Source organism: Macrobrachium rosenbergii, chromosome 35 (genome assembly GCF_040412425.1).
Source record: "Macrobrachium rosenbergii isolate ZJJX-2024 chromosome 35, ASM4041242v1, whole genome shotgun sequence".
In the NCBI taxonomy this organism is placed as follows: Eukaryota; Metazoa; Arthropoda; class Malacostraca; order Decapoda; family Palaemonidae; genus Macrobrachium; species Macrobrachium rosenbergii.
In genome coordinates this window covers 7,190,939-7,218,369 of record NC_089775.1, presented here as the reverse complement: position 1 = coordinate 7,218,369, position 27,431 = coordinate 7,190,939, and the positions used below count along the sequence as shown (strand labels likewise).

Below are 27,431 nucleotides of genomic sequence, written 5' to 3'. Positions count from 1 at the left end.
TTTAGCTTTCTGATTATATATATATATATATATATATATATATATATATATATATATATATATATATATATATATATATATATATATATATATATACACATATATATATATATATATATATACATATACATATATATATATATATATATATATATATATATATATATATATATATATATATATATATATATATATATATATATATATATATATGTATATACATATATATATGCAGGCTATTTGGGCATATTATCTTCCCTCCTAATCAATTTCTATCGAAGTCAAAGGCCTTATTTTAGAATCAGTCTATACTTCTCTTTCTCTTCAGTTGAGCTTCTATTTACTTATCTCTCTCCTGCTCCCTCTCCTGTCTAACCATTTTCCCCCACCCTCTCTCTCTCTCTCTCTCTCTCTCTCTCTCTCTCTCTCTCTCTCTCAATTCCATTCATTTCCAACTCTCTCCCTCTTTCTCAATTCCATCCATTTCTTTCTTTCTTTCTTTCTAGAGAGAGAGAGAGAGAGAGAGAGAGAGAGAGAGAGAGAGAGGCCACCATTTCAAGTACTCAGTCTCTCCGAGGGCCCTCCATTTCCTCTGAAGCAAAAGGAAGCAAATATTAAACATATAACCTGTGACAGCATCTGTTTCTTCTTCCTCAAAGGGTTTGCATTTCTTGCTCAGGCATTTGAGAGCAAGCAAGCTTCTGGTGCGTCTCTTTTCTTCTCGTTCCACCTTCTTCCTCTTTCTGTGCCGCAAGGGAAGTGGCGTGACACATCGGAAATTCCACACTTCCGCGACTCGAACACGAATGAAAATTCAGTGGTTGATCTGTGTTGCCAGACATTCGATTTTGCACTGTGACCTGTTGCACCAAAGGAAGGTTTGAGGATGGTCGATATCAATCTTGACTCCTTCGTTTACTTATGAAGCACGAGAAGCACTCGGCGTCTCGGGATAAGGGGCGCGAGAAATGCCGTACGACATTTTGGCTGTCATGCACTGCCGCCCAGAGCGGAGTACGTAGGCCTAAGTTTGCTTGAAGTCGGTGATGTGATTCCCATTTTTGTATTATTAGTGGGAAGCTTTGTTTCCGGGGAAACCTACTTCTTTCAAATCGATCTGAAGAAGAAGCAGCAGTCTGTGTCGCCAGTGAACTGAAAAGGGTCTCTGGGAAGGAAAGTCTAAGTCTTGCAATGGCTGACTCAAACATCTGCCAAGTGAGTCTACTTATTCTTTTTCATTTCTCTTCCCCTCATCCCGGAGAAGAAGTTGTAATAACCGTATTCATTGTCATTATTTACCTCATTCATAATGTCACTCATATGTTTAGGCGCAAAAATGCAAAAATTGTTGTTGGATGTGGCAAGTTCTGCTCTCGGGGTCGCTGGTGGGGTGGGGAATGTGGGGAGAGATAGAGGCTTCCACTCGGTGCTGCCATCGTGTGTCGGTTGCTGCGTTTTGTCTGTTTATTCTTCATCTTCTTTTTATTGCAATCATTATCAACTAACTCCTTTCCAGACGTTCCATATCACCGCTTATGTGTGTGTGAGAGAGAGAGAGAGAGAGAGAGAGAGAGAGAGAGAGAGAGAGAGAGGTGGCTGGAGAAGTATAATACACCCAAAGCAGAGTATTTTCAAGGTTACGGGATGACAACAGGTGTTCAAAGAAACCTCGTTATCAGAAACATTTCATACTGAATTTTTAACGGATTTGTGCTTCTTTTTCCGCTATAAAAACGCTTTATGTTCATTTGTGAATAACTTACGTTACATTATCTTGCGGTAGATAATGGTCTAGCGAAGAACACGACGGTATGCTTGGCAGTTTTAAGATGGCTAGACTGTGAAGACACGAATAAGGGTGGAGGCGTCATGCAAACACAGGCAGATGGGGAATATGTCATTCTCTCTCTCTCTCTCTCTCTCTCTCTCTCTCTCTCTCTCTCTCTCTCTCTCTCTCTCTTCTTCTTGATTTGGAGAAATAGAAGTTAATGGAAAATCACGTATTATTATATAACTACTAACTATTTCAAGGCCTATAACACCCTCCTTTTTTAATATAACTAATGAACTAGGCTTCTGATTAATGTGAAACCGAAACCACCAGAGTTTGAGACACCGACCTAATTAAGAAAAATGGATTCAAGCATCTACTCCGCATTATTGTCTTACTTTATACCGAGAAATGTCATCTCAATTTGGTGGGCATGGTGAGAACGGAAATTAAGACCTGGCAACTAGGCGCAGAATGACGTGTGTCGACCATGACGTGTGGCCCCGTGACCTTTACACCTGCCACGCCCCCCTTTCTGTATGAAAATCAAATAGTATATAAGTTGTAGTGAATTATACTGCTCTTTGATGGAATCTAGAGATACTGATTAGTTAATATGTTTGAACAAACTCATTTTTAGCCTCACTTGTGTTTATTATTTAATTAATAGGTAATTCTTACGAAAAAGAAGACAAAAAATAAAAATCTCGGATGGCAGTCAGAGAGGTGATCGTGCTAGGGAAGGTACACGTCTGTTAGATGCAGGCATTGACAAGGGCTCCTGCTGACACCTTGCTTACTGCCTGCTATTAACATTTTATATCATGTATATATATATATATATATATATATATATATATATATATATATATATATATATATATATAAATAGAGATAAAGATATAGGTTGTTCGATAGATAATTACACGAGAACAAATATTGTTTTACCCAAACAGACCGTATGACCGAGTTCCTGATGTCATGGATATGACAAGGAATGCCGTTCGTCAGATGGTCAGGCGCACCACACATTCACGGCCAATTGCAGGACAACCAACTCCACCACCATCACCAGTCCCATCACCATCACCACCCTCATCGCCAGCACTATCAATAGCTCCATCGCCATCAAGAGCTCCATCGCCATCACCATTATCACCGCCCTCATCAGATTCAGTACAGTCTCATTCCACACAGCCAGCTGAAGATGTGCTCGACTCTTTTACCATCGGTACAATTCGTCGATATGTTCACAACAAGTTCTTGTCAAAGGAAACCTTTACAATTACTACTCTGACAAGAGAACTCTAGAAGGAAGGAATATTACCTGCAGGCACATCGGAAACTTTGTTTTGGAGAGCACTTCACAAGATGGGATTTCGATGTAAGACGACACGGCGAAAAATGTATGCTAGAAAAGAGTCCTTAGACATGGTATGTAAAAGGATCCGTGCTCTCAGGGCTCTCAAACAGTCTCGTGAGGAAGGAAGACAGGTGGTCTACTTAGACGAGAAATGGTTCACTACAAGGATGAGCCACAACAAAGAATGGGTGGACACAACTCAGCCACCCACAACTACCACATAGGCCTATAGCCGACAGGTTCCGCCAGGAGATGGTGAACGCTTTGTCGTGGTAGCAGCTGGTACCAACAAGGGCTTTATTGAAGATTCATTCCTTTGCTATACAGCAAAGAATAGTAGTGGGGACTACCATGGCGAAATGATTGCCGAACTCTTCGAGCGATGGCTGACAACCAAATTACTACCATCATTAGAAGAGCCATCAGTTCTCGTCATCGACAACGCTCCTTACCACAGCCACCTTACAGAGGAGAGCCACTGTCTAACTACTGGCACCAAAAAAGGCGATCTAATAAATTGGTTGCGGCAGCGCAATATCACACCCACCACACGCTTTGTGACCTGAACTGCTCTAAATATGCAAGGAAAATCGACAACCTCCCAGATTCACAGTGGACAATACCATTCGCCTGTGGCGTCATGAAGTAGTGCGGCTACCACCAGCACACCCAGAGCTAAATGCTATTGAGCAAGTATCGGGTGTCACGAAGAAGTACGTTCGATCATCCCTTCACCATTTACACGAACGGACCTCAACGCAAGATTGAATGAAGCAAAGTTGTGTGTGACAGAGGATGTGTGGGCAAATGCTGTTCGGCGCTCATGAGTCTCGCCAGTGACGACGAAGAGGAAGACTTTATTTTAGACAGTTTTGAGGGTAATAAAACGTGAATATATATATATACATATATATATATATATATATATATATATATATATATATATATATATATATATATATATATATATACATACATGTATACACGTATATATATATATATATATTATATATATATCTATTTATTTATTTACTTATATATGTATATATATATTCTACTTCAGTCTTGTAACTTTATTCATTAAAATGTTAGCTGCTATACTACTATCTATGTACAATACGCTCATTGTTAATAAAGTATTACTATCCTTTCACCTCCATCCAATTCTCAGCCATATTAAATATTTATAATGACCATATTATGTGCGCACCCTCAACAATCATATTCACCAATGATCAATTCACATATAACACGATTAAACTCTTTATCTAAAATTACTTTCGTGACGTTATTGAAATCAGGGAATAATGAAATAATATGACCAATTTTAATTTTGCCAGACCGAACATTTTTTCATTCCATAACTTCAACCCACTAATGACTGCATACCTGTATTGAAAAATAAAAACACCTTATCTCTATCAAAGGTATATATATATATATATATATATATATATATATATATATATATATATATATATATATATATATATATATATATATATTCAACAGGCGGAGGTTTCTCAAAACGCAGTAATATAATGAAGGCAGGGAAGGGAAGCACACCAACAGGTCAAGAAAGTCATATTTATTCAATTGCAACGTTTCGAGGCCAACCAGCAGGCATCATTTTCAAGCTACAAGTAATAATACCTAATTAGTACAATAAAATTAAGTGACAAATATTAAAATACACAATATAAATTACATTAAAACAAGCGAAGTTAAAAATATGAATAAGGACCAACCGTTGAGTATGGAGGGAGAGGAAGGACTGACCAAAAACGTAAACAGTTCACGAGAGATACTATTCTTGCTCAGGACTCGGATCTTGTTATGGTAAGCTTCGATGTCGAGTCTTTATTTACGAATGTACCTGTACAACAGACCATTGATATTATTTTACATAAGCTTTTTCCTATGGATAAGTCTCGTTTTAATGGGTTCTGCAAGAACGATTTCAAGAAACTTTTAGATGTAGCGGTGCGGGACACCGTTTTTGTTTTTAATGGTTGTTCTTACTCGCAAATTGAGGGTATGGCTAAGCTGTGGGCTCTCCACTTGGACCCATCTTCGCCGGTATCTTCGTGTGCTCTCTGGAAGAGCACACGCTAGATACTGACAGTACTTCTCCCCTTAGTTACCATCCAATATTTTATAAGCGGTATGTGGACGACACATTTGCACTTTTAGAAGTCAGTTTGACGCCGAGAGGTTTTAGCTTTCATTAATTCATATCATCCTAATATTAAATTTACGATCGAACACGAGACTAACAACCAATTGCATTTTTAGATATTTTAATAATACGATCCTATCAAGGCTTCTCTACTTCTGTTTTCAGAAAAAAGACATTTACTGGTCTTGGTACAAATTTTTATAGTTTTTGTTCTTTTGATTTTAAGATTAATTCAGTACTAACCATGCTTCACCGAGCCTTTGCATTATCCTCTAAATGGCAAGCTTTCCACAATGAAATCACGTCCCTGCAAAAATACTTTAACAACAACTGCTTTCCCACCCACTTGTTCTTTAAACATGTCTCCAAATTTTTAAATAATATTTTTGTTCCACGTCATCCTACCCCTCGCGTTCCTAAACTACCTTTCTATTCCAGTCTTCCTTTTATTCACGACACAATCTTTTATAAAGAACTCCGATCTCTAATATCCCGTCACCTCCCTGCCGTGAAAATCAAAATTATACCCACAAACCCACTGAATATCGGTAGCCTTTTCAGCTTCAAAGACCGTTTGGATCCTTTAATGAGCTCTTGTGTTATTTATAAGTTTACTTGTCCTCGATGTAATCGAGGAACCTATATTGCATCGACACATAGGTTACTTAAAGTCCGAATCGACAGTCATAGAGCTGTCAGCTATAGAACTGGCACTAAACTTTCAAATCCCGAATTTTCCAACATAAGGGATCATGCCGAGAAATGCAAACATTCTATTCAGTACAAGGACTTTAAGGTTTTGGGCAGAGCCTCTAATCACAAACTTTTAGCAATTAATGAATCATTGTTTATTAAAAAACTGGTCCCCACACTGAACACCCATGCCACGTCTACACCTCTTTATCTCTCGTGAACTGTTTACGTTTTTGGTCAGTCCTTCCTCTGCCTCCATACTCAACGGTTGGTCCTTATTCATATTTTTAACTTCGCTTGTTTTAATGTAATTTATATTGTGTATTTTAATATTTGTCACTTAATTTTATTGTACTAATTAGGTATTATTACTTGTAGCTTGAAAATGATGCCTGCTGGTTGGCCTCGAAACGTTGCAATTGAATAAATATGACTTTCTTGACCTGTTGGTGTGCTTCCCTTCCCTGCCTTCATTATATATATATATATATATATATATATATATATATATATATATATATATATATATATATATATATATATAATTTCTTATAATTTCTTGTATGATAACCATACAGAAAGGGGGCGTGGCAGGTGTAAACGTCACAGGGCCACACGTCATAGTCGACACACGTCATTCTGCGCCTAGTTGCCAGGTCTTAATTTCCGTTCTCACCACGCCCACCAAATTGAGATGACATTTCTCGGTATAAAGTAAGACAATAATGCTGAGTAGAGGCTTGAATCCATTTTTTCTTAATTAGGTCGGTGTCTCAAACTCTGGTGGTGTCGGTTTCACATTAATCGGAAGCCTAGTTCATTAGTTATATTAAAAAAGGAGGGTGTTATAGGCCTTGAAATAGTTAGTAGATCTCTCTCTCTCTTGTTAACAAAAACCTACCTCTTGAAACACATCTGGTTAGTGACAGCACTGCAAGAAACAGTGAAAATAAGGGAAAGAATAAAGCCACCGAGGACAAAAGAGAAGACAGAAAAGTCCCTCAGAGTGGCCCAGTTTAATGCACAGTCTATTAGGAACATAGCAGATCTCTTCAAAGCACTGATAGCAAGTGAAGAATGACACATGATAGGTATCACAGAAACATGGATACAAGAGGCAACAAGAGACTTTGTAGGAGAGTACCAAATAGCAGGATATAAATTGTTCAAAACAGATAGACCCAACAAAAAAAAAGTAAAGGCATTATGTTAAATGTCAAGGACCAGCTCAATCCAATAGAGTGTAAAATTACAACCACTCAAAAAGTAACTGACATCAATATAAACAGTTTAGGGAAGAAACTAACTCTAATACCAGCGTACAGACCTCCCCACCAGCCACAGATGTCCGACGAGGAGCTGCCTGCACTACTAGGACAAGAAGTAAACAACAAACTCTGCATGATAGTGGGAGATTTCAATGCAGCACTACACTGGGACACTATGACCTCTACATCAAACTTGGAAGGAAAGAGACTTTTGGAATTTGTCAAAAATGAATTTCTCCACCAATGGGTTGACAAACCTATTAGAGGAAAGAACATACTAGACATCGTCCTACCAACAGAAGATGACCTAGTGTCTGATCTTTCAGTAGGTGCAAATCTAAGCAAAAGCGACCATAAAATTATTACATTTCATATTAATATTCAGCATAAAAGAGAAGAGAAGATACTATAGAGATTAGACTGAGGATACCTAAAAAACTAAAGGAGCATGTCAAAAATCTAGAGTACAACAAGAACACAGACATAGATAAGTACTGGGAAACCTTTCTAGAAGAATACACAGAAAAGCGCTCCAGATCTATATCATTAAAGCAAATACAAACAAATGGCAACCCTCAGCGAAAGTGGTTCAACAGAGAAATTCAAAATAAAATAATAGATAAAGACAAGTTGCACAAATCAGTGACTCCACACCCAACACCAGAAGAAGCAAGCAGGCACAAAGAACTCTGTAGATTGATGGACAAATTAGTAAGAAATGCAAAGATAGACGAGAATAAGAGAATTACATCAGCTTGTAAGGAAAACCCAAAAGAATTCTTTGCGCATGTTAACAGGAGGAAGCCAATAAAAAAGAGCATAGGTCCCTTAAGAGAAAATAAAGGAAACTTAGTGAACTGAGACTTGGAAAAGCAGATTTATTGAATAAGTTTTTACTAGTGTTTTCACAACTGAAGACACTATCTCAATCCCTGAACCAGGTATTAAATATGAAGGGGCAGAACCACTTGACAAAGTAATATTTACAGAAGAAGACGTTAAAGACAAAACAGAAAAACTAAACAAGTTCAAATCTCCTGGCCCGGATGGGATTCATCCAAGAGAAATGAAAGAGTTAAAAGAGGAGATAGTTCCTCACCTATATAAACTCTACAGAAAAACTACAGAACAACGAAAGGCACCAAAAGGATGGAAACTAGGTAATGTGCCCCCAGTTTACAAAAAAGGTCCAAGAGTAGAACAGGAAATTATAGACCAGTCTGTTTAACGTCAGTCCCTTGCAAGATTTTTGAGTTCATAATTGCAGATCAAATTGTAGATCACATTAATAGAAGCAACCTGTTGTTAAACAGTCAACACGGCTTCAGACAAAACTGATCCTGCATATCAAACCTCTTAGAGTTTTTTCACAACATAATTGGTATTCACGACAGTAGTAGAGCAATAGATATACTCTACTTAGATTTCCAAAAAGCCTTTGACAAAGTTCCACATAAGAGAATAATGACAAAAGTTAGAGCATTAGGTATTGTAGGAGAAATAGGAGACTGGATCAAAGACTGGCTGACTAATAGAAAACAGAGTGTCGTAATAGACGAAGAAAATGAAAGAGCCCTTTTTAGGGCTTACATGAAGTGGAGACGGCATGGGGGCAAAAACCCGATGAATGTGAGTGAAACAAACAGTAGTACACCATCAGGAATTCCAAACAGCGGTAGTACAAATAATGATTCTACGTCGGCGGGGAACTGTAGTAGTGGTTATGGAATGATCGCTTCTGCTCCATCGGGGATTGCAATGCAGCCTCTGGCGCCAGATGGTGTAGTGACTGACAGCGTACTGATGAAACTTCCCATACTGTTATTGCCCATCCTCGAATTCGATAATTCGAAGGCCAGAGAGGACTTTGTGTTGATAGAACCCTTTGTTAACAGTGTCGAAAATGCCACTGGTGGTTGGACCGATGCCCAGAGAATTGCACAGACCACCCCGAAGATGACTGGGTCTGCAGCCAAGTTGCTAAGATCATGGAATCCCAAAACAACGGATTGGGAATCGTTCAAACGAGCCCTTATCTGAACCTTTGCCCTAAAAAAGGATGCAAGAAGGGAAATGTGGGCCAGCTGTTGTCCAGAATTACGAGTGGGGGAGACTATCGCCGAATACATCGCCCGAATTGCAACCGATTATGAAAGTTTGGCTCCAGAAGAAGAGCAGACAGAGGAGGACAAAGGAATTCTTGAAACGGATGTTGGTGAAGGCTCTCCCCGCCTCAGTAGCTGAACTGCTGATTGGGCCTGGGCTGGCCCTTGGAGACTACGATTGACTCAGCACAGTTGGCATTAGATAAGAAGAGACAGCTGCAAGCATGGGGGAGGGCGTTGTCCTACACCCCACGCATTGTCGCCGTCTTCAACCAGTCCGTGACACAACAGCAAGCTTTTCCAGCCCCAACCAACTTGAGCGAAGTTGGCCCCAGTGCCAAGTGACCATGGTGGCCCAGGGGAAGGGGGAACGTGGGAACAGCATGGGGACTCTGTTGGCAGTGCGGTAGAAAGGGCCACATGCGTGCCCAATGCCCATTGTACGATCAAAAGCATTGTTTCAGATGTAGTGTCACCGACCATCTAGTTAGTGAGTGTACAAAAAACGACATCACGTCAAATGGGTAACCTCTCCCTAGAGAGGGAGGGGAATGCAGCGGGGAAGGGGAGGAAGAAGTGTACCTGCGAACATCCACCCTCTGGCACCCCAAGGGCCAGTGGTGGCGGGAAGCACAAAAGAAGAAGAGGGCTTAGTGGGAGTTGTGCCACCCTCAGCCAGCATGTAGGTGGGAGTCTTCCCCCACCAGTGAGAGCTCCCTCTGCCCAAGGGGTGTGTGTACCTGGTGGGGGGGAAAGAGCAGACTTCTCTCACCCCTTCTCCCTCTTGTGAGAGTGGAGATTCAGTTCCTGTTCCTGAGGTGGGAATTGGAATGGGGACATACCATGCCTTGTTGGACAGTGGAGCATGCGTTTCATTGATCGAGGAATGCTTAGTAACCGGTGCTATTATGGTGTTGAAGGGATGTCTGTTGCTAAACACTGCGAGTGGTTATTGGATAATGATCCAGCGAACCGTAAACCAACAGATCTCCCTAGGTGGACAAGTCTTGACTCACAAATTCCATGTTGTACCAACAACTCACATGGAAGGGATTCCCATTATTCAGGGAATTGGCATCGTGTGAGAGCACAAGGTGGCTCTCTATAGGGTCGACAGAGGGGGAGTGGAAGTGTCAATGCCTGTGGGAACTGGCAGTACCAAAAGCTTTCCATCTTGGGTGAGAGGAGATGATGTGTCAAGGTGGCCCTGGCATCCAAGGGGGACACGGGAGGGAGTGGTACCCGCTAACCCTGAGGTAGGGGAGGTAATCCCTCCTTCCCATCTTTATTCCCTTCCTGTTGTCCCAGCACAAAATTTAAAAGAAGGCACACTCATATATACTAATCCCCATAATAAGTGGCAGATTTCATGTTTCCCGGGGTCGCTACCATCGTCGATGGGAGGGCGAATGTACCTTTTATTAATGTAAGTAGTAATAGGTTAGAATTAAGTGGTGAGTCTCTTTGTGATTTAGAAGTATGCACCCTTGTAACAGCCAATAACGCAGTGTCGGCCTTGACTACGTAGAGTCAAGGTAACAGTGAACCATGGCTTAGAGGGCTACTGCAAACACATGTCAAAGCAACGCCTTTAAATCACCGCAGATATGTAGGAGACATAGTTAAGGAATACAAGATGTGATAGCAATTGGAGAGGAACCCCCCGGGAGAATTAATAAGGCTTTGTTAGAATAGGGGATGATCTCCCATCTCTATTTTAAAAGGTATGTTAGGAACAATCGTTTGCCGATTGTTCCCTTGGTGGATTGTTGCCTCCTTTGTTTTTGTTTGTTTTTAATTGCTGGCGAGTTGACGTCAGTTGGATGGCGTCAGACTTCGACAGTCAGGTTCGTAGCAGCAACGAGTCAGGTTGAGGGTAGCAGCAAGCCAGCTGGAGTAGCAGCAGAAGCAGGTATCCGTACCTGCAAGTCAGGTCCTGGCAGCAGAGCAGAGCAGCGGAGAGTTTCTTGAGGACGAGATGGTTGCCGTGTCCGCTCTGTCTTGGTCATCGTGATTATAGGAGGATGTCAGTACGTTTCTTGGAGGACGAGATGGTTGCCATGTCGGCTCTTTCGTGGTCGTCGGTACTGGAGGAGGACGTCAGCACTGTGCTTGAGGACGAGATGGTTGTCGTTTCGACTCTGTCGGAGTTGTCCTGTAGTGTTCCTGTCAAGCAGCTTGGGGCTGTTTCGATGGCTCTATTGAGTTCGTCTGCTAATACCGTTTCCTTGTGCTGCTTCATTTTGTATTTATTATTTGTTATTTATGCTGCTCTTTTTGTTATACCGCCTTAGTATTATATTATTTATAATGCTTGAGTGTTGTTCATGTTACTTGATTATTAATTATGTTGTAAGCTAAGCTACCATATTATTTATGCTACCTGTTGTTTATTTGTAATGTTTGTTGAACTGCCCATGCCTATGTCTTTGGTAATTTTTTTTCATGTTCATTTATGTACTGACTCTTATATTAATTTTTTTACAAAAAAATTATATACATAATATACAGCGAGTCAGGTTCAAACTATAAAATTCATAATTATACAAAAATAAAGCGTCAGCAGCAAAAATCAAAGTGAACAATGTAACAGTAGTTACAGGAAGAGCATTGCAAGAGTCAGTACAATAACAAAAACACCTGACAAAAGGGGGAACAAGAATTACATAAACTGAAATCAGTAAAAATAATGTGTCCAAAAATAAACATTAAACAATAATGACAGCAACAACAGGTAACACAGCACAACAGACCATTACAACACTTGTCATAAATACATCAAGCATGAACAAAAAATCAACACAGTATGGACAACAAAGACAGAGCCGATACAGCAACCATCTAGCCCTCAAGCACAGTCCTCCAACTCCAGGTGCCCATGACAGAGTCGACACGACAACCATCATGGCAAAGGAAAACCTCTCCGCTGCTCTGCTGACAAGACCTGCTGACGTCCTCCTCCAATAACGATGACCAAGACAGAGCCGACACGGCAACCATCTCGTCCTCAAAAACTCTCCAATGCTGCTGCCAGGACCTGACTCTCAGGTACGGATACCTGCTGCTGCTACCCCAACGGACTCTCTGCTGCCCTCAACCTGACTCGTTGCTGCTACGAACCTGACTGTTGAAGTCTGACGCCATCCAACAGACGTCAACTCGCCAGCAATTAAAAACAAACAAAAACAAAGGAGGCAACAATCCACCAAGGGAACAATCGGCAAATGATTGTTCCTAACATACCTTTTAAAATAGAGATGGGAGATCATCCCCTATTCTAACAAAGCCTTATAGAACTCCTGCATGTCATGAACAAGTAATCGGGGAGACAATGAATCAATTGCAAGATCAGGTTACTATTCAAGAAAGCGAATCTCCTTGGGCTTCTCCAATCGTTTTAGTCAAAGAAGAAAGATGGCTCTCTCAGGTTGTGTGTTGATTACAGGCAACTGAGTGCCATTATGAAAGATAATGCTTACCCATTGCTGTCGATTGAAGAACTTTTGCTTAAAGTAAGGGAGAGTAAATTTTTCACTATGCTGGATCTCAAGTCGAGCTACCATCAAATTCCCTTAGATGATGAGAGTAAGGAGAACATGTCCTTTATAGCAAATAATCGGCTATTTGAATATAATTTCCTTCCTTTTGGATTAAAGAACGTTTCGGCTCATTTTTCACTAGTAATGGTGTCAGTTTTAGCTTCCATATCAACCTGTGGAGGTTTTGTATACTTAGATGATATCATTGTAATTATTGTCACTGTAGAGGAGCATCTGGCTAACTTGTTAGAGGTTTTAGAACCGTTAAGCCGCCATGGCATAAAAATTAACCTAGATAAATGGCAATTTTTCAGAACAAAGTGGAATTCCTTGAGCACATCATAACTTCCAAAGGCCTTAAGCCTTGTGCCGATAAAGTCGTAGCAACGAAGGATGTAGCCAGCTTCCTTGGACTCGCAGGATAGTAACTTAAATTCATTAGGAACTTTGGGCAGATAGCAAGACCATTAGATGCATTAAGAAAGTGACCTGATCTCCAGTGGGGTGAGAAGGAACAAGAACCTTTTCAGAAATTAAAAGATGCCCTTGTGAGCGATGAACTCTTGACTTATTCGAGATTCGATTGGCCTTTTATTGTGACCACAGATGTGAGTGATATTGCGATTGGAGTGATAATATCTCAGATAGACGATGAAGGTAATGAGAGACCAGTTTTTTTTTTTCATCACAAGCATTAAAAGGGGCAGAGAGAAATTATAGTACCTTCGAATGAGAGGCTTTGGCAGTCCTATGGTTGTTGGAGACACTGCTCTTTTTTATTGGAACATAAAGTGAAGATTTGTTCAGATTACCAACTGTTAACGTACCTATTTAAGAAGAGTGAGATTACAAATCGCCAAGCTCGTTGGATCAAGCGAATTCTAGAGTTCAGTATCATAAAAATCGAGCATATTCCAGGAAAAAGTAATAGGGTGGTGGATGCTCTCTCCAGGAACGTCATAGAAGTAACAACACATGCTGCAAAGCGTAAGGAAGAACGACAAAAGAAGTCTCGTAACGTTGATGGCACAGGCGGTACCGGCACTAATGCCAGTAACGTTACGACAAATGCTAACAGTGACAGTCAATCAGATGGAGTGCAGAGCATAAAAAACGGGAATCTCATGGGCCCTCACAGGTGAGTGGGAGTGGCCGAGATGACAGCTAGTTGAATGCAAGTGGAACTCCGACTGGGGGAGTCCAAGATAAATGCCCAGAGTATGAAAGTGTGGTTGATTTTTGAGTTGGAGTGTGGGTGAGTTGGTTGAGAGTCAGGGTTCTGAAGCCTGGATTAACCAAATCAAGGCCAGTGTGAGAGGTGAGAGCAGCGAGTTCCCGAGTTCTGTGCATTTGCGGAAGGACGTGTTCTTCACTGAAGGAGGCGTCTTGCTTTGTAGATATGAGAAAAGGCCCGGTAATATCCGAGCCCTAATCATCCTTCCTCGAGCTTTGATAGAGAGAGCCATGCCCATGATCCATGTAAGCCCTTATGCTGGGCATGTAGGTATAGGGAGATCTCTTAGAAGAGCCCGTGAGCACTTCTTTTGGATTACCATGCGTAAGGACGTAACTAGATTTGTAAGAAATTGTCATGTGTGTAATATGATGAAAAGTCAGACATGTGATACTGATGGCCCGATTGTGGCCTGTGGTGCCTGTGAAATGAGATAGAGTACATATGGATGTGGTCAGACCACTACCTTCCGAGTAAAGAGAACCCAAGTACATGTGGGTGTTCGTGGATGCGTTCACAAGTTTCACACGTGTGTGCGATGGAGAATAAGATGGCAGGAGAAGTGGCTAAGGCGTTATGTTCCCTCGTGTGTCGGTTCGGGTGTCCTAGGATGTTGGTCAGTGACAATGGACGTGAATTCATCAGTGAGATGATCCATGAGTTTGCGGCTCTCATGCAAACAAGGCATTTCACCATCGCGGCTTATCGGCCATCAGCCAATGGGTTAGTTGAGTCCCATAGTCGTGAAGTGATCAGTATCTTAAGATACCTAGTTCAGGTTCATCCGACTTCATTGCCGTCTCTGCTTCAGATGGCTGAGCTGGCTATTAACATCGCTTATAACAGCTCGATTAGGGACACCCCCTATTTCCTGATGTTTGGGCAGGATATTCAACTGCCGTGCTCGATGGTCTTGGACCCTCAACAGATACCACTCTACACAGTAGAACAGTACTGGGTTTGGTTTTGTAACATGACTTGACGAGTGTTCCAAACTACCCAGCAACTGCTGTTGAGGGCCAATGAAAATTATCAGATGAGGGAAGATAAACACTTCCGCACACATGATTCCCCAATCCAGGTAGGGGATAGAATCTATTTGAGGAGAAAGCAACTGCCGAAGCCAAGCTCGAACCGGCCTATACAGGACCATATCGTGTGAAAGAGATCAAACACACCACTGTGGTTACTCAGCATATCTGTACTGGGGCCGTAAGCGAGCAACACCTATCACAACTGCGTGCAGTGCTTGAGGACAGCCTAGTGTTCCACACCAACAAATCGGTACACCCCCCTGCCCTGGACTGACTGGGCATTTGGAAGAAAAGCCAGTGGAACATGCAAGCACGTAGGTGGGTGCCATGCTGACAGTGCAGGGGCGTGATCAAGAGCCCATGTCATAAGTGAAAACCATTGCAAAGTGAGTGAAAGGGGTCAGTGATCAAAATCTGTAAATTGCCGTCCCATGGCCTTGCCTTGAAATCAGAGATATACGAAAAGTTTTAATGCTTCGTGTTTTGTGTTTTTGATATTTCCAGTTATTTTGAGTGTCAATGTCATTGCCTGTGCATCATTTTCCTGTGCTTTCTTTTTTTTTTAATTGTGGTTGTGTTGATTTTGTTTTTGCAACGTTTTTTTAATATGCTTTATGCTTTCATTTTTTTGCTGTTGTTGTTGTCCCTTATTTTGTGTTTAATATTATACCAACCTAGATGCCACATTTTCTGTAATATTTATTTTATGTTACATTCGCACAGGTGCTGGAACTTTTGTGCATGATTTATGATTTTTCGCTATTATTACTTCGGTAGTTGTCTTAAAGGTAAATTGATGATATGAAATTATGTTTTTTTTTTGTAAATTCCACTGCTTTTATATTATGTTGTTGTGTCTAAATTTCCAAATTATTGGTTTTTTACGTCCAATTCTTTCAGGAAAATTTTGTGCATTTGCGGGATGCAATGTGATTAAAAATGTGGTGCCATATTGCCATGGTTGCCAATGCAGAGTTAAAATGAATTATTTTCTTGTTCATTGTTATGACCACCATTTTTCAATGTTTAGTATAGCACAGGGCTTGATCTTTAAAAAAATTATTTTTTTTGCTATTGATCTGTTTCCAGGGAAGAGTGAGGCTGTTGGATTTCGTAAGCACAGAAGGAAAAATATAGAAGGAAAAGAATAAATGAGTAAATAAAAGACAAAAATAATATAAAATTTTTTTTGTGTTGGTTGTAAGACATTACATTCACTTGTAATTTTGGCTTGTACACGCATCAACTGGCTCACTTAGAGATAGTTAATTTTAATTAGTTGAGTCAGTAACCATGAAGGACGAGGCTCGTGGCAGGATCGGGCTGGGTGGCGCAGCTTCGCGGGGATGCAAAGGACTTGAGAGGGGAGTGCTAAGCCCTTCTCGGTCCTTGTAAGAATCCCCCTGACTCCTGATGAAGTCACAGGGCGCCATGAAGGACCGACCAACGGTCATCTTCTCTCAGACATAGAAGAAATCTTCCTCCCCAAAGAAACCCACCAAAAGTTCGTTAGGATACAGCATCACCTTTCCTGGTGCCGATTGGCTGATAAGCCTAAGGAGAATTGCCAGGGCCAATCACGTCCAGGAGAGGAGAAATCGGGGGCTGTAAGGTCCTAGAGCTGGAGGAAGATGCCCGAAGGCGTCCCCTAGAGAAGGCAGTGAGGTTTCGTTCAAGTTAGGGGAAAGACGCACATTCCCTTGATACCTCCGTCGGTTACCTCCTCAGCCTCTAACTCGCAGTTAAGCTACATTTTAGTTTACTTTGATACCTGGGCCCTTGTGGAAGTTTTACTTAATACAGGTTATTGTTAAATTTACCCCTGTGTCATATTTAAGCATGACCCACAGTACTGCAGCCAGACCAGAGTAAGTAGACCCCATGAGAGTTCAGCGTCATATATATATTTATATATATATATATATATATATATATATATATATATATATATATATATATATATATATATATATATATATATATATTGTGATGTCTGGTTTTGCCGTCACTCAATACTCAATCTCAAAAAGTACTAATAGTGTTCAAATCACAGGTACTAAGTCCACGATATGTGGAATAGTACTTAAACAAAAGATGTGCAAAAATCAATTCAGGGGGTAAACAAAACACCAAGAATAAAAAACTTAATCTAATACATAAATAACCAAACAGAAGTTACACCTGAACCTCACGATTACATCAAATAAATGAATAACTAACACCTTTAATTAATTAATGACAATAATAAACACAGTCATACTACTAAAGACAGCATGCAATACAATTATCCACAAAAGAAGGGGTTCAGACAGGAGGAGGCAAACAAAAAGGAGGAATAACCTGACCAATACACTCTAATAACTCCTAAGGTGGTTTTTCTCCGTTTCTCAATAATTGGCCGTGATCTCTTCAAAAATAAACTCTCCGCGTCCGGAGATTAACACAGGACGATATCAAATCATGGCTCACAGCAATGGGAATTGAATATGGCATGCTTCGCTAATCAGCACAGATAGCAGGGACAGCCCAAAGATCCGTTTAAGGTGCCTATGCCGTGATCAGAAATATAATTCAAGTATCACCATACCATGGCTCAGATAGGCCCCCTAGGCTTTATAACTAAGGAAAGAGGAACTGGAAATACGTGGCAGAAGAATCGTGGTGCTTCAAGTAAATCCAAAGATATTGGGTGATTCAAGCAGTTAGCCAATATCATTCCACTCTATAAGGTTGCTCAGAAACGATTCCTCTTTTCGGCCAGAAGCACCACCAGGAAAAACACGGAGCCACCTCCACTCACGCACCAAATATGAAAAATACAAAACAGCCATTAGCAAAAAGTTTCAGACACACAAACCACCTGAGAGGAGGAGAACGAGCTAACAGACTAATACAGTATTTAACGCTCAGGTTTAATCAATAATAATGTAAAATCAAACAATTAAATGACAACAAGATGATAATATATATATATATATATATATATATATATATATATATATATATATATATATATATATATATATATATATATATATATATATATATATACATATATATATATATATATATATATATATATATATATATATATATATATATATATATATATATATATATATATATATATATATATATATATGTACAGTAGAATCTACAGGTCACTTTTATCAGACACATATGTAATTCTAATAGCCACAATGCCCTCTTAACTTCTCGAATTCTTCGTGCTTTTTTGGATGTGCTTGTAACTACGAAGCCATAAGATCCAAACGCAAGAAATTGAAGAGACTGTGGTGTTCGTTTCTCGCGACTGGGCATCACAGTCTCTTCAATTTCTTGCATTTGGATCTTGCGGCTTCGTAGTTGCAAGCATATCCAAAAAAAGCGAAGAATTGGAGAAGCTAAGAGGGCATTGTGGCTATTAGAATGACATATATATATATATATATATATATATATATATATATATATATATATATATATATATATATATATATATATATATATATATATATATATATATGTATATATATGTGTGTGTGTGTGTGTATGTATATATATATATACATATATATATATATATATATATATATATATATATATATATATATATATATATATATATATATATATATATATATATATATATATATATATATATATATATATATATATATATATATATATATATATATTTATATATATATATATATATATATATATATATATATATATATATATATTATATATATATATATATATATATATATATATATATATATATATATATTATATATATATATATATATATATATATATATATATATATATATATATATATATATATATATATATATATATATATATTGTTGTAATTTTAAAGCTAGGGTCTTGCTAGATCAATGGGGCATACTAGGATGATGCACAACTTACCTTAATTACCACAAAAATCTGGACTCTGGCCTTGGGGACAGCTAAAATGTCAAACAACAAAATATGCCTGAAGGGCTACTTCAAGGGGGAAGTGATTAGATAAACTCTGGGGTTTAACTTAATTCATTATATTTACAAAAGAAACACAGAAGTATGGAAGCATAATTCTGGAGTAATGAGGTGAAGCAAATACAAATGGGTTGCCTGCTTCAAAGTTGTTGAAATGAAGTAAGGAGGGCCGCTAAGCTCACAGATGATACGCAAGTCCACAGTGAAAACTCCTAATCTGTAATCAAGACACTTACGGTTAGTTAACCGGCTCTAGCACTGTAATAACGGAATCGAGGAATCACATAGAAGAGGCCTAAACTGAACTCAATTCCCGTGACTCGGACATCAAACGATTACGTTACTCTTTTTGTAACTGCTTTGCAAATTAGACAGCACCAAATATAAAGCAATACAGGTCTCACTGTAATTAGATCGCACTGTGAAATGGAACATAGATAAAGAAAATAGGGGAATGTGGCTGACAAAAAACTTTAAATCTTGGTACTTTACCTTTTCTTTGGGAGCTGAAGTTCTCATCTTATGAGGGCCAGCGAAGGAGCCAATTAATTCACATCAGAAGTTACTTTTTCCTGCCAGCCTCGTGTCTGACATAGGCAGTGGATAGAGCAAGGGAGGAGCTCTGGAGTCCGTGGCGCCGCCGACAATTCTGAGGCATAGAGTCTCGTCCAGGACCTTTTTATAGCATTGAAAGTTACGGCTTTCTCTTCCTAGGTTGCGTTGTGATCGCTCTGCCCAGGAGTCCATGCTGGGAATTTCAGGGGTTTCCGACAACACTTTGGACAAGAAGAGATTTAAAGGGGATTTCCCCCAAAAAGACAATGGCGAGAGGTTTTAGGGGCGAATTTCTTACAGTGAATTGTACTAGATTTGCCTTATTTAATTACTTAGTCCTTTTACTTTAAATTTAGTATAAAAACTTGGCGTAGGAGGGAAAATTTTTAATATATATATATATATATATATATATATATATATATATATATATATATATATATATATATATATATATATATATATATATATATATATATATATATACACACATACATATATACTGTATATATATTTTAGCTGACCAACTTGGCAATGCCTGTGAAAACTCTGAATGACAACTGATTAACTCTCTCTCTCTCTCTCTCTCTCTCTCTCTCTCTCTCTCTCTCTTACCAACATATCAGCAACCTCAAAAACTATTAATTAGACACTAATATCTGTTGTTTTCAATTATTTTTACATGTCACCCCCTTCCCACCCCTTCTCTCCCCCTTCGTATGAGACCTGAACTTGGACTTAAAGGGCATCAGGAGTGTCACTGTTCATCTCAGCGACCTTGAAAACTGTGAATTAGACACCAATATCTGTCTTTATCGGTTATTTTTACATGTCACCCCCTTCCAACCCCTTCTCACCTCCCTTCCTCTTGGGGTTGAACATGGACTTAAAGGGCACCACAAGTGTCACTATTCATCTCAGCATCCTCAAAACCTATCTGCTGTTTTCAATCATTTTTACATGTCACCCCATTCCACGCCCTTGTCATCCCTGCTTTCTATCGGAGCTGAAATTGGCATCGGGAGTGTTACTATTCATCTCAGTGACCTCGAAAACTGGATTACACACTAATTTCTGTCGTTGTCTGTTATTTTTACATGTCACCCCCTTCCCACCCTTTCTCACCCTCCCTCCGTATTGGGGCTGAACTTGGACTTAAAGGGAACTAGGTGTGTCACTATTCATCTCAGTGACCATGAATCAGACACTGATATCTGTCGTTTTCGTTATTTTTACATTTCACCCCCCTTCCCACACATTCTCACCTCCCTTTCTATTGGGTCTGAACTTGGATTTAAAGGGCACTGGAAGTGTCACTGTTCATCTCAGCGTCTTCAACAACTATGGATTAGACACTTATATCTGTTGCTTTCGGTTATTTTCACATATCACCCATTCCCATAACCCCCCCCTCCCTTTTCGTGCCAGTGATGTCTGACCCCCACAGTATTCTTTCCCATTTCCCATATAGTAAGTCATGTATACCAAGTTTGGGTGAAATTGCTCTATGCATTTCAGAGTGTATGTGGAAGATACACACACACACACTCAAACACACACACACACACACATATATACACACATATATATACACACACACACACATATATATATATATATATATATATATATATATATATATATATATATATATATATATATATATATATATATATATATATATATATATATATATATATATATATATATATATATATATATATATATATATATATATATATATATATATATATATATATATGTGTGTGTGTGTGTGTGTGTTGTGTGTGTATGTTCTTTTGTGCATATTTTCTCTCTGAAGCAATTTCTATTGATGTCAAAGGCATTATTTGCAGAGATTGTCATTTCTTTTACACTTTGAAATTCTGAATCATTCTATACTTCTTCTTTTTCTCTTTAGGTGAGTTGTTATTGCAACATGTGGACTTAACAACTAATCCTTAGGTGAAAGACATGACGCCACTGGATTGATGAATTTATATTGGTTGGAGGACCTCATCGTCTGGCTGGTGGTCTGTGCGGCATCAAGGGTATTCTTGTGCTCCATAGGAAGAGCCCTTGGCCGTGGTGTGTGACATAGGGCGAGAGTGAGTTCGTGATTCACGCCTATGGGCAATATTTTTAATTTTTTCCCACTGTCAGTGTTTCCCGTCGCATTGGGGAGTGTTCTGTTGCTCTTTTCTCCCTTCGGATTCTCTCAGGTGTCTTGATGTTTCCTCGAAGTTAGTTTATACTTACGGCTTCTGCTATTGGAGTCTGTGGAAGTGGGTTTCTCTATGCTCGGTCTCTGAGCCTCCTAATAATTCTTGTAGAGTTAGTTGATGGTCGAGGCTGTCTACATAATGTTGAAATCATGATGTAGAAGGAACAGGTCATCTAGCTTGCCGGTATGGGTATGATTCATAGAATTGTTGACTTCACTCGGCCTAGACTCTAGGCCACGCACCTAAACAAACCTTTCGAGTGCTGCTTGCATTTAGAGAGAGTTTAAAACTGACCCTTTTGAAAATAAGATATCTTCCAAAAATTCCAAGGCAGCCTGAGAAGTTTTTGTTCTCTGATGTTCCTTACTTTATGAAACTGGTTAAAAGTAATTTACATAACTCGAATTTTTCTTTTAAGCAGTCAGGTTGACGCGTGGATCGATTGCATTAATCTGGGGGAAGTATGCACACCTTCTTCTGATTATTTTTCTTATGTACTTATTATGCGAGATATCTTTCTTTATACATGGAGAAAGCCTTGTAGAACGAAAGCTTTGTTTCAAAACTCTTTTCATTTGGCATTGATATTGATAAATAAACAAGTACCTTCCATAAGGTAATCGAAGCCATGAGTAGCATGAGAGTTAGAGGTTCCCCTGTGACTCAGGGGACGTCAAAGTAGGACTCTTGACATCCCTAAGGCAGCCACGGTTTCTGTCACGACACTGAAATAATTCCACAATCATTAATCAATGATTTGCAATGTGCCAACATTGCCTCAGGTGCAATGCTTACATTTTGAAGGCTGCCACCAATGCAGTCAACAATTATGCACTGGTTATACGACTGAATTCTCTTCCCAGTAGGATACCTGAACATATAGGTGGTTGTTGAGACAAAACTCCCCATGTGAACATGAGTGACTGACTTACAACACTCAAAGGCTGACCATTCAGTCACTTCCTCCTCTTCAATAACATTTGGGAACAAAAATTTAATCTTAAGTTTGAGTATCATGAACACTTAAACGAAATTCCTACATTATTGCTACAAAGAACTGGGGAACTATTTTCCTCCTGTCTTTAATAATAATAAGTGGAACATTATCACTGCACTGATGTGCAGGTTGCATTATGTCAGTCATCTCTGTCCTTTACATTTTTTTTTAAAACAATGTGAATCCCAGACTTTAATGTGGCACCAAAGTTTAAATAAACATGAAACCAAACTCTTTCAAGAAGACAGAAGATAAACATCTTGTTATGAAGTGACACCATAGTCAGTTTGTAAATAGTCTCTGCCACTGACTGACAATGTGTAAGGTTTAGTTCTCTTCTTGATAGCATGAAAGTCTGGTTACCACTTTGCCTTCTTCAAGCATTTTTATCAGTTTCCTTGGGGTTTGGCTTCTGGATAGGCTTCATCCTTCTTGTGGGAATCAAGCAGGGGATGGAGGTCATGACCTCCTCATCGAGTTGGTTGTCTGACGTACCCCCAGGCAACTGGTGAACATTGCTGCTGGATGTGTCAGTCTGTCAGAAACTGGGAGTTTCTTATATTTTGTCATGACTATAGTTGTTTCATTGTTTTCAAATAAAATAATTATTTTTTGATAGTTTAGAAATGATTTTGAAGAATTTTACATTTAGTTCCAACCCCGTGATCTCTAAAAATAATGAAGGAACCAATGGAAACTGTACCCTTGAGGTCAAATTAGATGGGGTTTTAGTAAGTGAAAAACTCAGCTCAAGCTGGAACTCAGCAGACAAGCCCAGTTTCCCGTTGTGGTCCTCCCATTACTGGTAGATATAGAAGCCATTGTAACAGATTAACCAAACATCTGTAGCAGAAATGTCAAATTTGCCAAAATAGGAGAAAAACCATTTTACAATGTTTGCATAAATTTATATAAAAACAAAAGCATACCAACAAAGTGCCTAATTTTCTAGAGACAGACTTAACAAATGGAAATGTGATCAGTGTGAAGGGTCCAAAAAGATTTTTAGTGAATTTTGAATATATTCTATTGTCATCGTTTTCACCACTGACTGACATCTGATGCTGGGCTTCAGATAACTCTGTTTAGATTAGCAAATCCAGATCCTATGGGTTAGACCTTCGAGTGTTTGGTACCAGGTAAAGCTGTAAAGGGTCACTTTTTTAGCAAGAAAGATAATATTTTGGGAGATCACACTTGCATCTTAAAGGGTCGCTGATCTCTGTGTCCTTTTCAGGAGTCCAATCCCCTGGAATGTAAGATCTGCTGTAATACCTACAATGAAGATCACTGCCCCAGGATCCTCCCTTGTTCCCACGAGTTCTGTGGACGTTGCATCGATGAGCTCATCTCGACCCAAAAGCAACATTGCCCTCTCTGTAGGGAGAGATTCACTCACGATTCAGCTGAAGACCTCATGATTAACAGAGGCCTCCTTGATGTCGTGAAGCAACTTTCATCCGTGAATCTGGGCTCTAAGATTTTGTCCAGAGAAGTAAAGAGATCCTTTCTAGAGTCTACTAAGGATCTCATCAAGAAATCTACTGAGCAGAGCATTGCTGACTGTCAGGCAACAGAGGCTGAGGCGAGGAACCTCCTTACAAGCTTCAGTGAGATGAAGGTTGTCTTTCATGGAGCTAATGAAGACATCGAGGTATTCAAGGAGACGATGGAGGAGCTGAGGCTTTCAAATGACCGCAAAGTTGAAGATATTGATCAATGTGCTGATCTCCTGGGGAACAAGTTGCAACTTGTGCTCCAAGGTGTAGAGGGCATCAAGGTCTTCGATGCTAAAGTGTCATCTGTTGCTGACTTTGCCTCAAATGGACTTCTTCTCGATGAAACCGGAGCCGTCGTGGATAACTTTCGAGGGAAGATAATGGAACTGCAGGATCTTGTTCAGAAGAACAAACGAGACAGAGAAAACTTCCTGAAGGTTTGTCCTCTCTCTCTCTCTCTCTCTCTCTCTCTCTCTCTCTCTCTCTCTCTCTCTCTCTCTCTCTCTCTCGTCCATGATTCATACTTAGGTAACAATTCACTCAAGAAAGGGACAATTACTTTCTTATTTCCTCTCTTTCGCCCATTTTATGATGCAAGACATTTCCGAGATATTGTTTACAAAGTACTAAAATAAAATGGAAGTTTGGATCAAATCTGTCCTTACCTGTGAGTTGATTATATTTCAGATTGATTTATAAAGGTTTTGAAATCAAGAGATATTTCTGGACTTATGAATATTTATGACTTCAGCCATTTTCATAACCCCATTCACCATAATTATCTCTATAATCTGTTTCTCTTATTTACCTGATATTCTTCACAATATATTTTTTCATCTTGGATTTGCCCTTACAGGAAATTCTCAAGATGAGAGCAAGGTTCAGGAATCTATCAGACAATATAGAGGAACAGATTCAAACAAACTCTCATGGGATCTTTGTTGTGAACACCCACGATGCGAAACTGAGGGTGGCTCCAGTCAAGATCGAGTCCAACGACCAAGTCTCTTTCACACATCTTCAGGAAGGCGTTCTCCCACCAAGATGCTTTGTCATAGAGGTAAGCTTATTCCTATATGAGTAAGATTCCTTTCTGTCTTTCACAATCCTTTAGGAATCACTGTCCAAGTTCACTATTACTTGAGGAAGTCCTTAATTTGAAATGAGCATCATGAACAGTTCTTGACATGGAATGTGAGTCCATCATTGACTGACCCAGATCACGTTTTATGGAAAAAAGAAAAGATGCTGCAACTTGGGGGTTTGAATGTGCATGGATGTGGTGTAGAGGGTAAGGGAGGAATAACAACAGTTGACTTGTTTCAGGAGAGAGAGAAAGCAAAATGTTTTGGCACTGAGTGAGACAGACAAAGGTGAAAGGGCAGGGTGTGTGTGCAAACATGGAAAGGACAGCAGCAGCAGATGTTGGTGCAAAATTGTAAATAAGAAAATCATTCTTGACTAGATTGTGTGGAATAACCCATGTTTACAGATGATACAGTACTGATGATGATGGATAGTGAAGAGAAACTGCAGGAACTGGTGAGAGAATCTGAAAGTGTTTGAAAGTTGAAATAGATTGATGTTGGGAGAATGGATGATCTTTTTAAGTATTTTGGAGTATATATTTTGGATGTTGGCGGGATGAGGGAACAGGTGAGTCACAGAATAGGTGCAGGAAGGAAGGAAAGAAGGAAGGAAGGCAGTAGGAGGTGTGCATTAAGTCATTGATGAGCCAACTCTCCTTTATGGAAGTGAGGTGTTAATGCTGAATATGAATGAAAGAGAAAGATAGGAGCTGTATAGCTGAATTGTCTGTGTAGTATGGATGGATCATTGTGTTTTGAGATGGTTCAGTCATGTGGAAGAGTGGAGGAGGATGACAGGTTTTTGTGAAGAAGAAGAAGAAGAAGAAGAAGAAGAAGAAGAAGCAGAATGAGCTCAAGATAGATAGAGTTGAGTGGTGCAGTGTTTGTAAGTGTTTAGTTGCACTACTTATGAGACTTTGGTGTAGGAGGAGGATAATAAAGAGCTAATAATAATATTGTGGAAGTTTCCTGCACAGGGGTTTCATCCACAATATATTTGTTTTGCTTTATTTCTTTAAAATTTGGCATTTCAATTAACCTCTTCTTCTTCTTCTTCTTCCTTTGCTCTTCTCTTTTTCATGTCTATGGAAATTGCAGTTGATGCAACCAATTATAATATTATTAAAAATAAGGATTATTATTATTATTATTATTATTATTATTATTATTATTATTATTATTATTATTATTATTATTATTATTCTAACGAATATCCTGCTACTTCACTCGGCAGCTTGAGTCCTTGATGCAAAGGTCTCCTCCTTCTTCCCTTCCAAGGGCGTTCCTGGATCTGGTATATGGATCCACCCACCTTGGAAGGATCGTCATCAGGGTCTTTGAGAATTGCATTCGGGGTCTCAACTTCCTGTACATGTGTGCAGGAGGGATGGGACCCTCTTACGCCAGCACTCAGGTCTTTGATATAAGGCATATGGGCGAGGAAGATATAAACGTCTTCATGGGTGCATATATATCCCATGGAGGAGGAGGAGGAGGAGGAGGAGGAGGAGGCAAATCAACTCGAGCAGTGTTGTCATCGAGGGAGGATTGGGAGAGGGAGATGAAGAAGACCTATGAAGAGACGCCACTGAAGGCGGGAGAAGTGAGGGGAAACATCTCATATGACGACGCTTCAGTGCTTTGGATCGTCACCAGAGATGATCCCAGCATCAGAAAAAGAAGTTGCTTCGGGAAGGTGGAGGAAGGACTGGAAGTCCTGATTGACGCCATCCTGAAGTATCCAAATTATACGGAAATCAAGGTGACCCAGTGCGGCCTTATTCTGTGATCTTTTCCCTCCACACGAAGAAGCAAATTTTGAATTTGATTTTAACTCTCACTCACACTCATTCTCAAATAAAGATGTTCTGAGTTC

The 27,431-nt window shown here is 39.4% G+C and overlaps 1 protein-coding gene across 1 annotated transcript; it reads left to right on the top strand.

Annotated features, from left to right (window-relative positions):
* Positions 1-782: 782 nt before the first annotated feature.
* LOC136856450 (tripartite motif-containing 13-like) lies at positions 783-27,431 on the top strand. Its single transcript, XM_067134330.1, has 4 exons — positions 783-1,215; positions 24,206-24,904; positions 25,324-25,527; positions 26,790-27,431. The coding sequence occupies exons 1-4, from the start codon at positions 1,192-1,194 to the stop codon at positions 27,342-27,344; spliced, it is 1,482 nt and encodes a 493-aa protein (XP_066990431.1). The 5' UTR covers positions 783-1,191; the 3' UTR covers positions 27,345-27,431.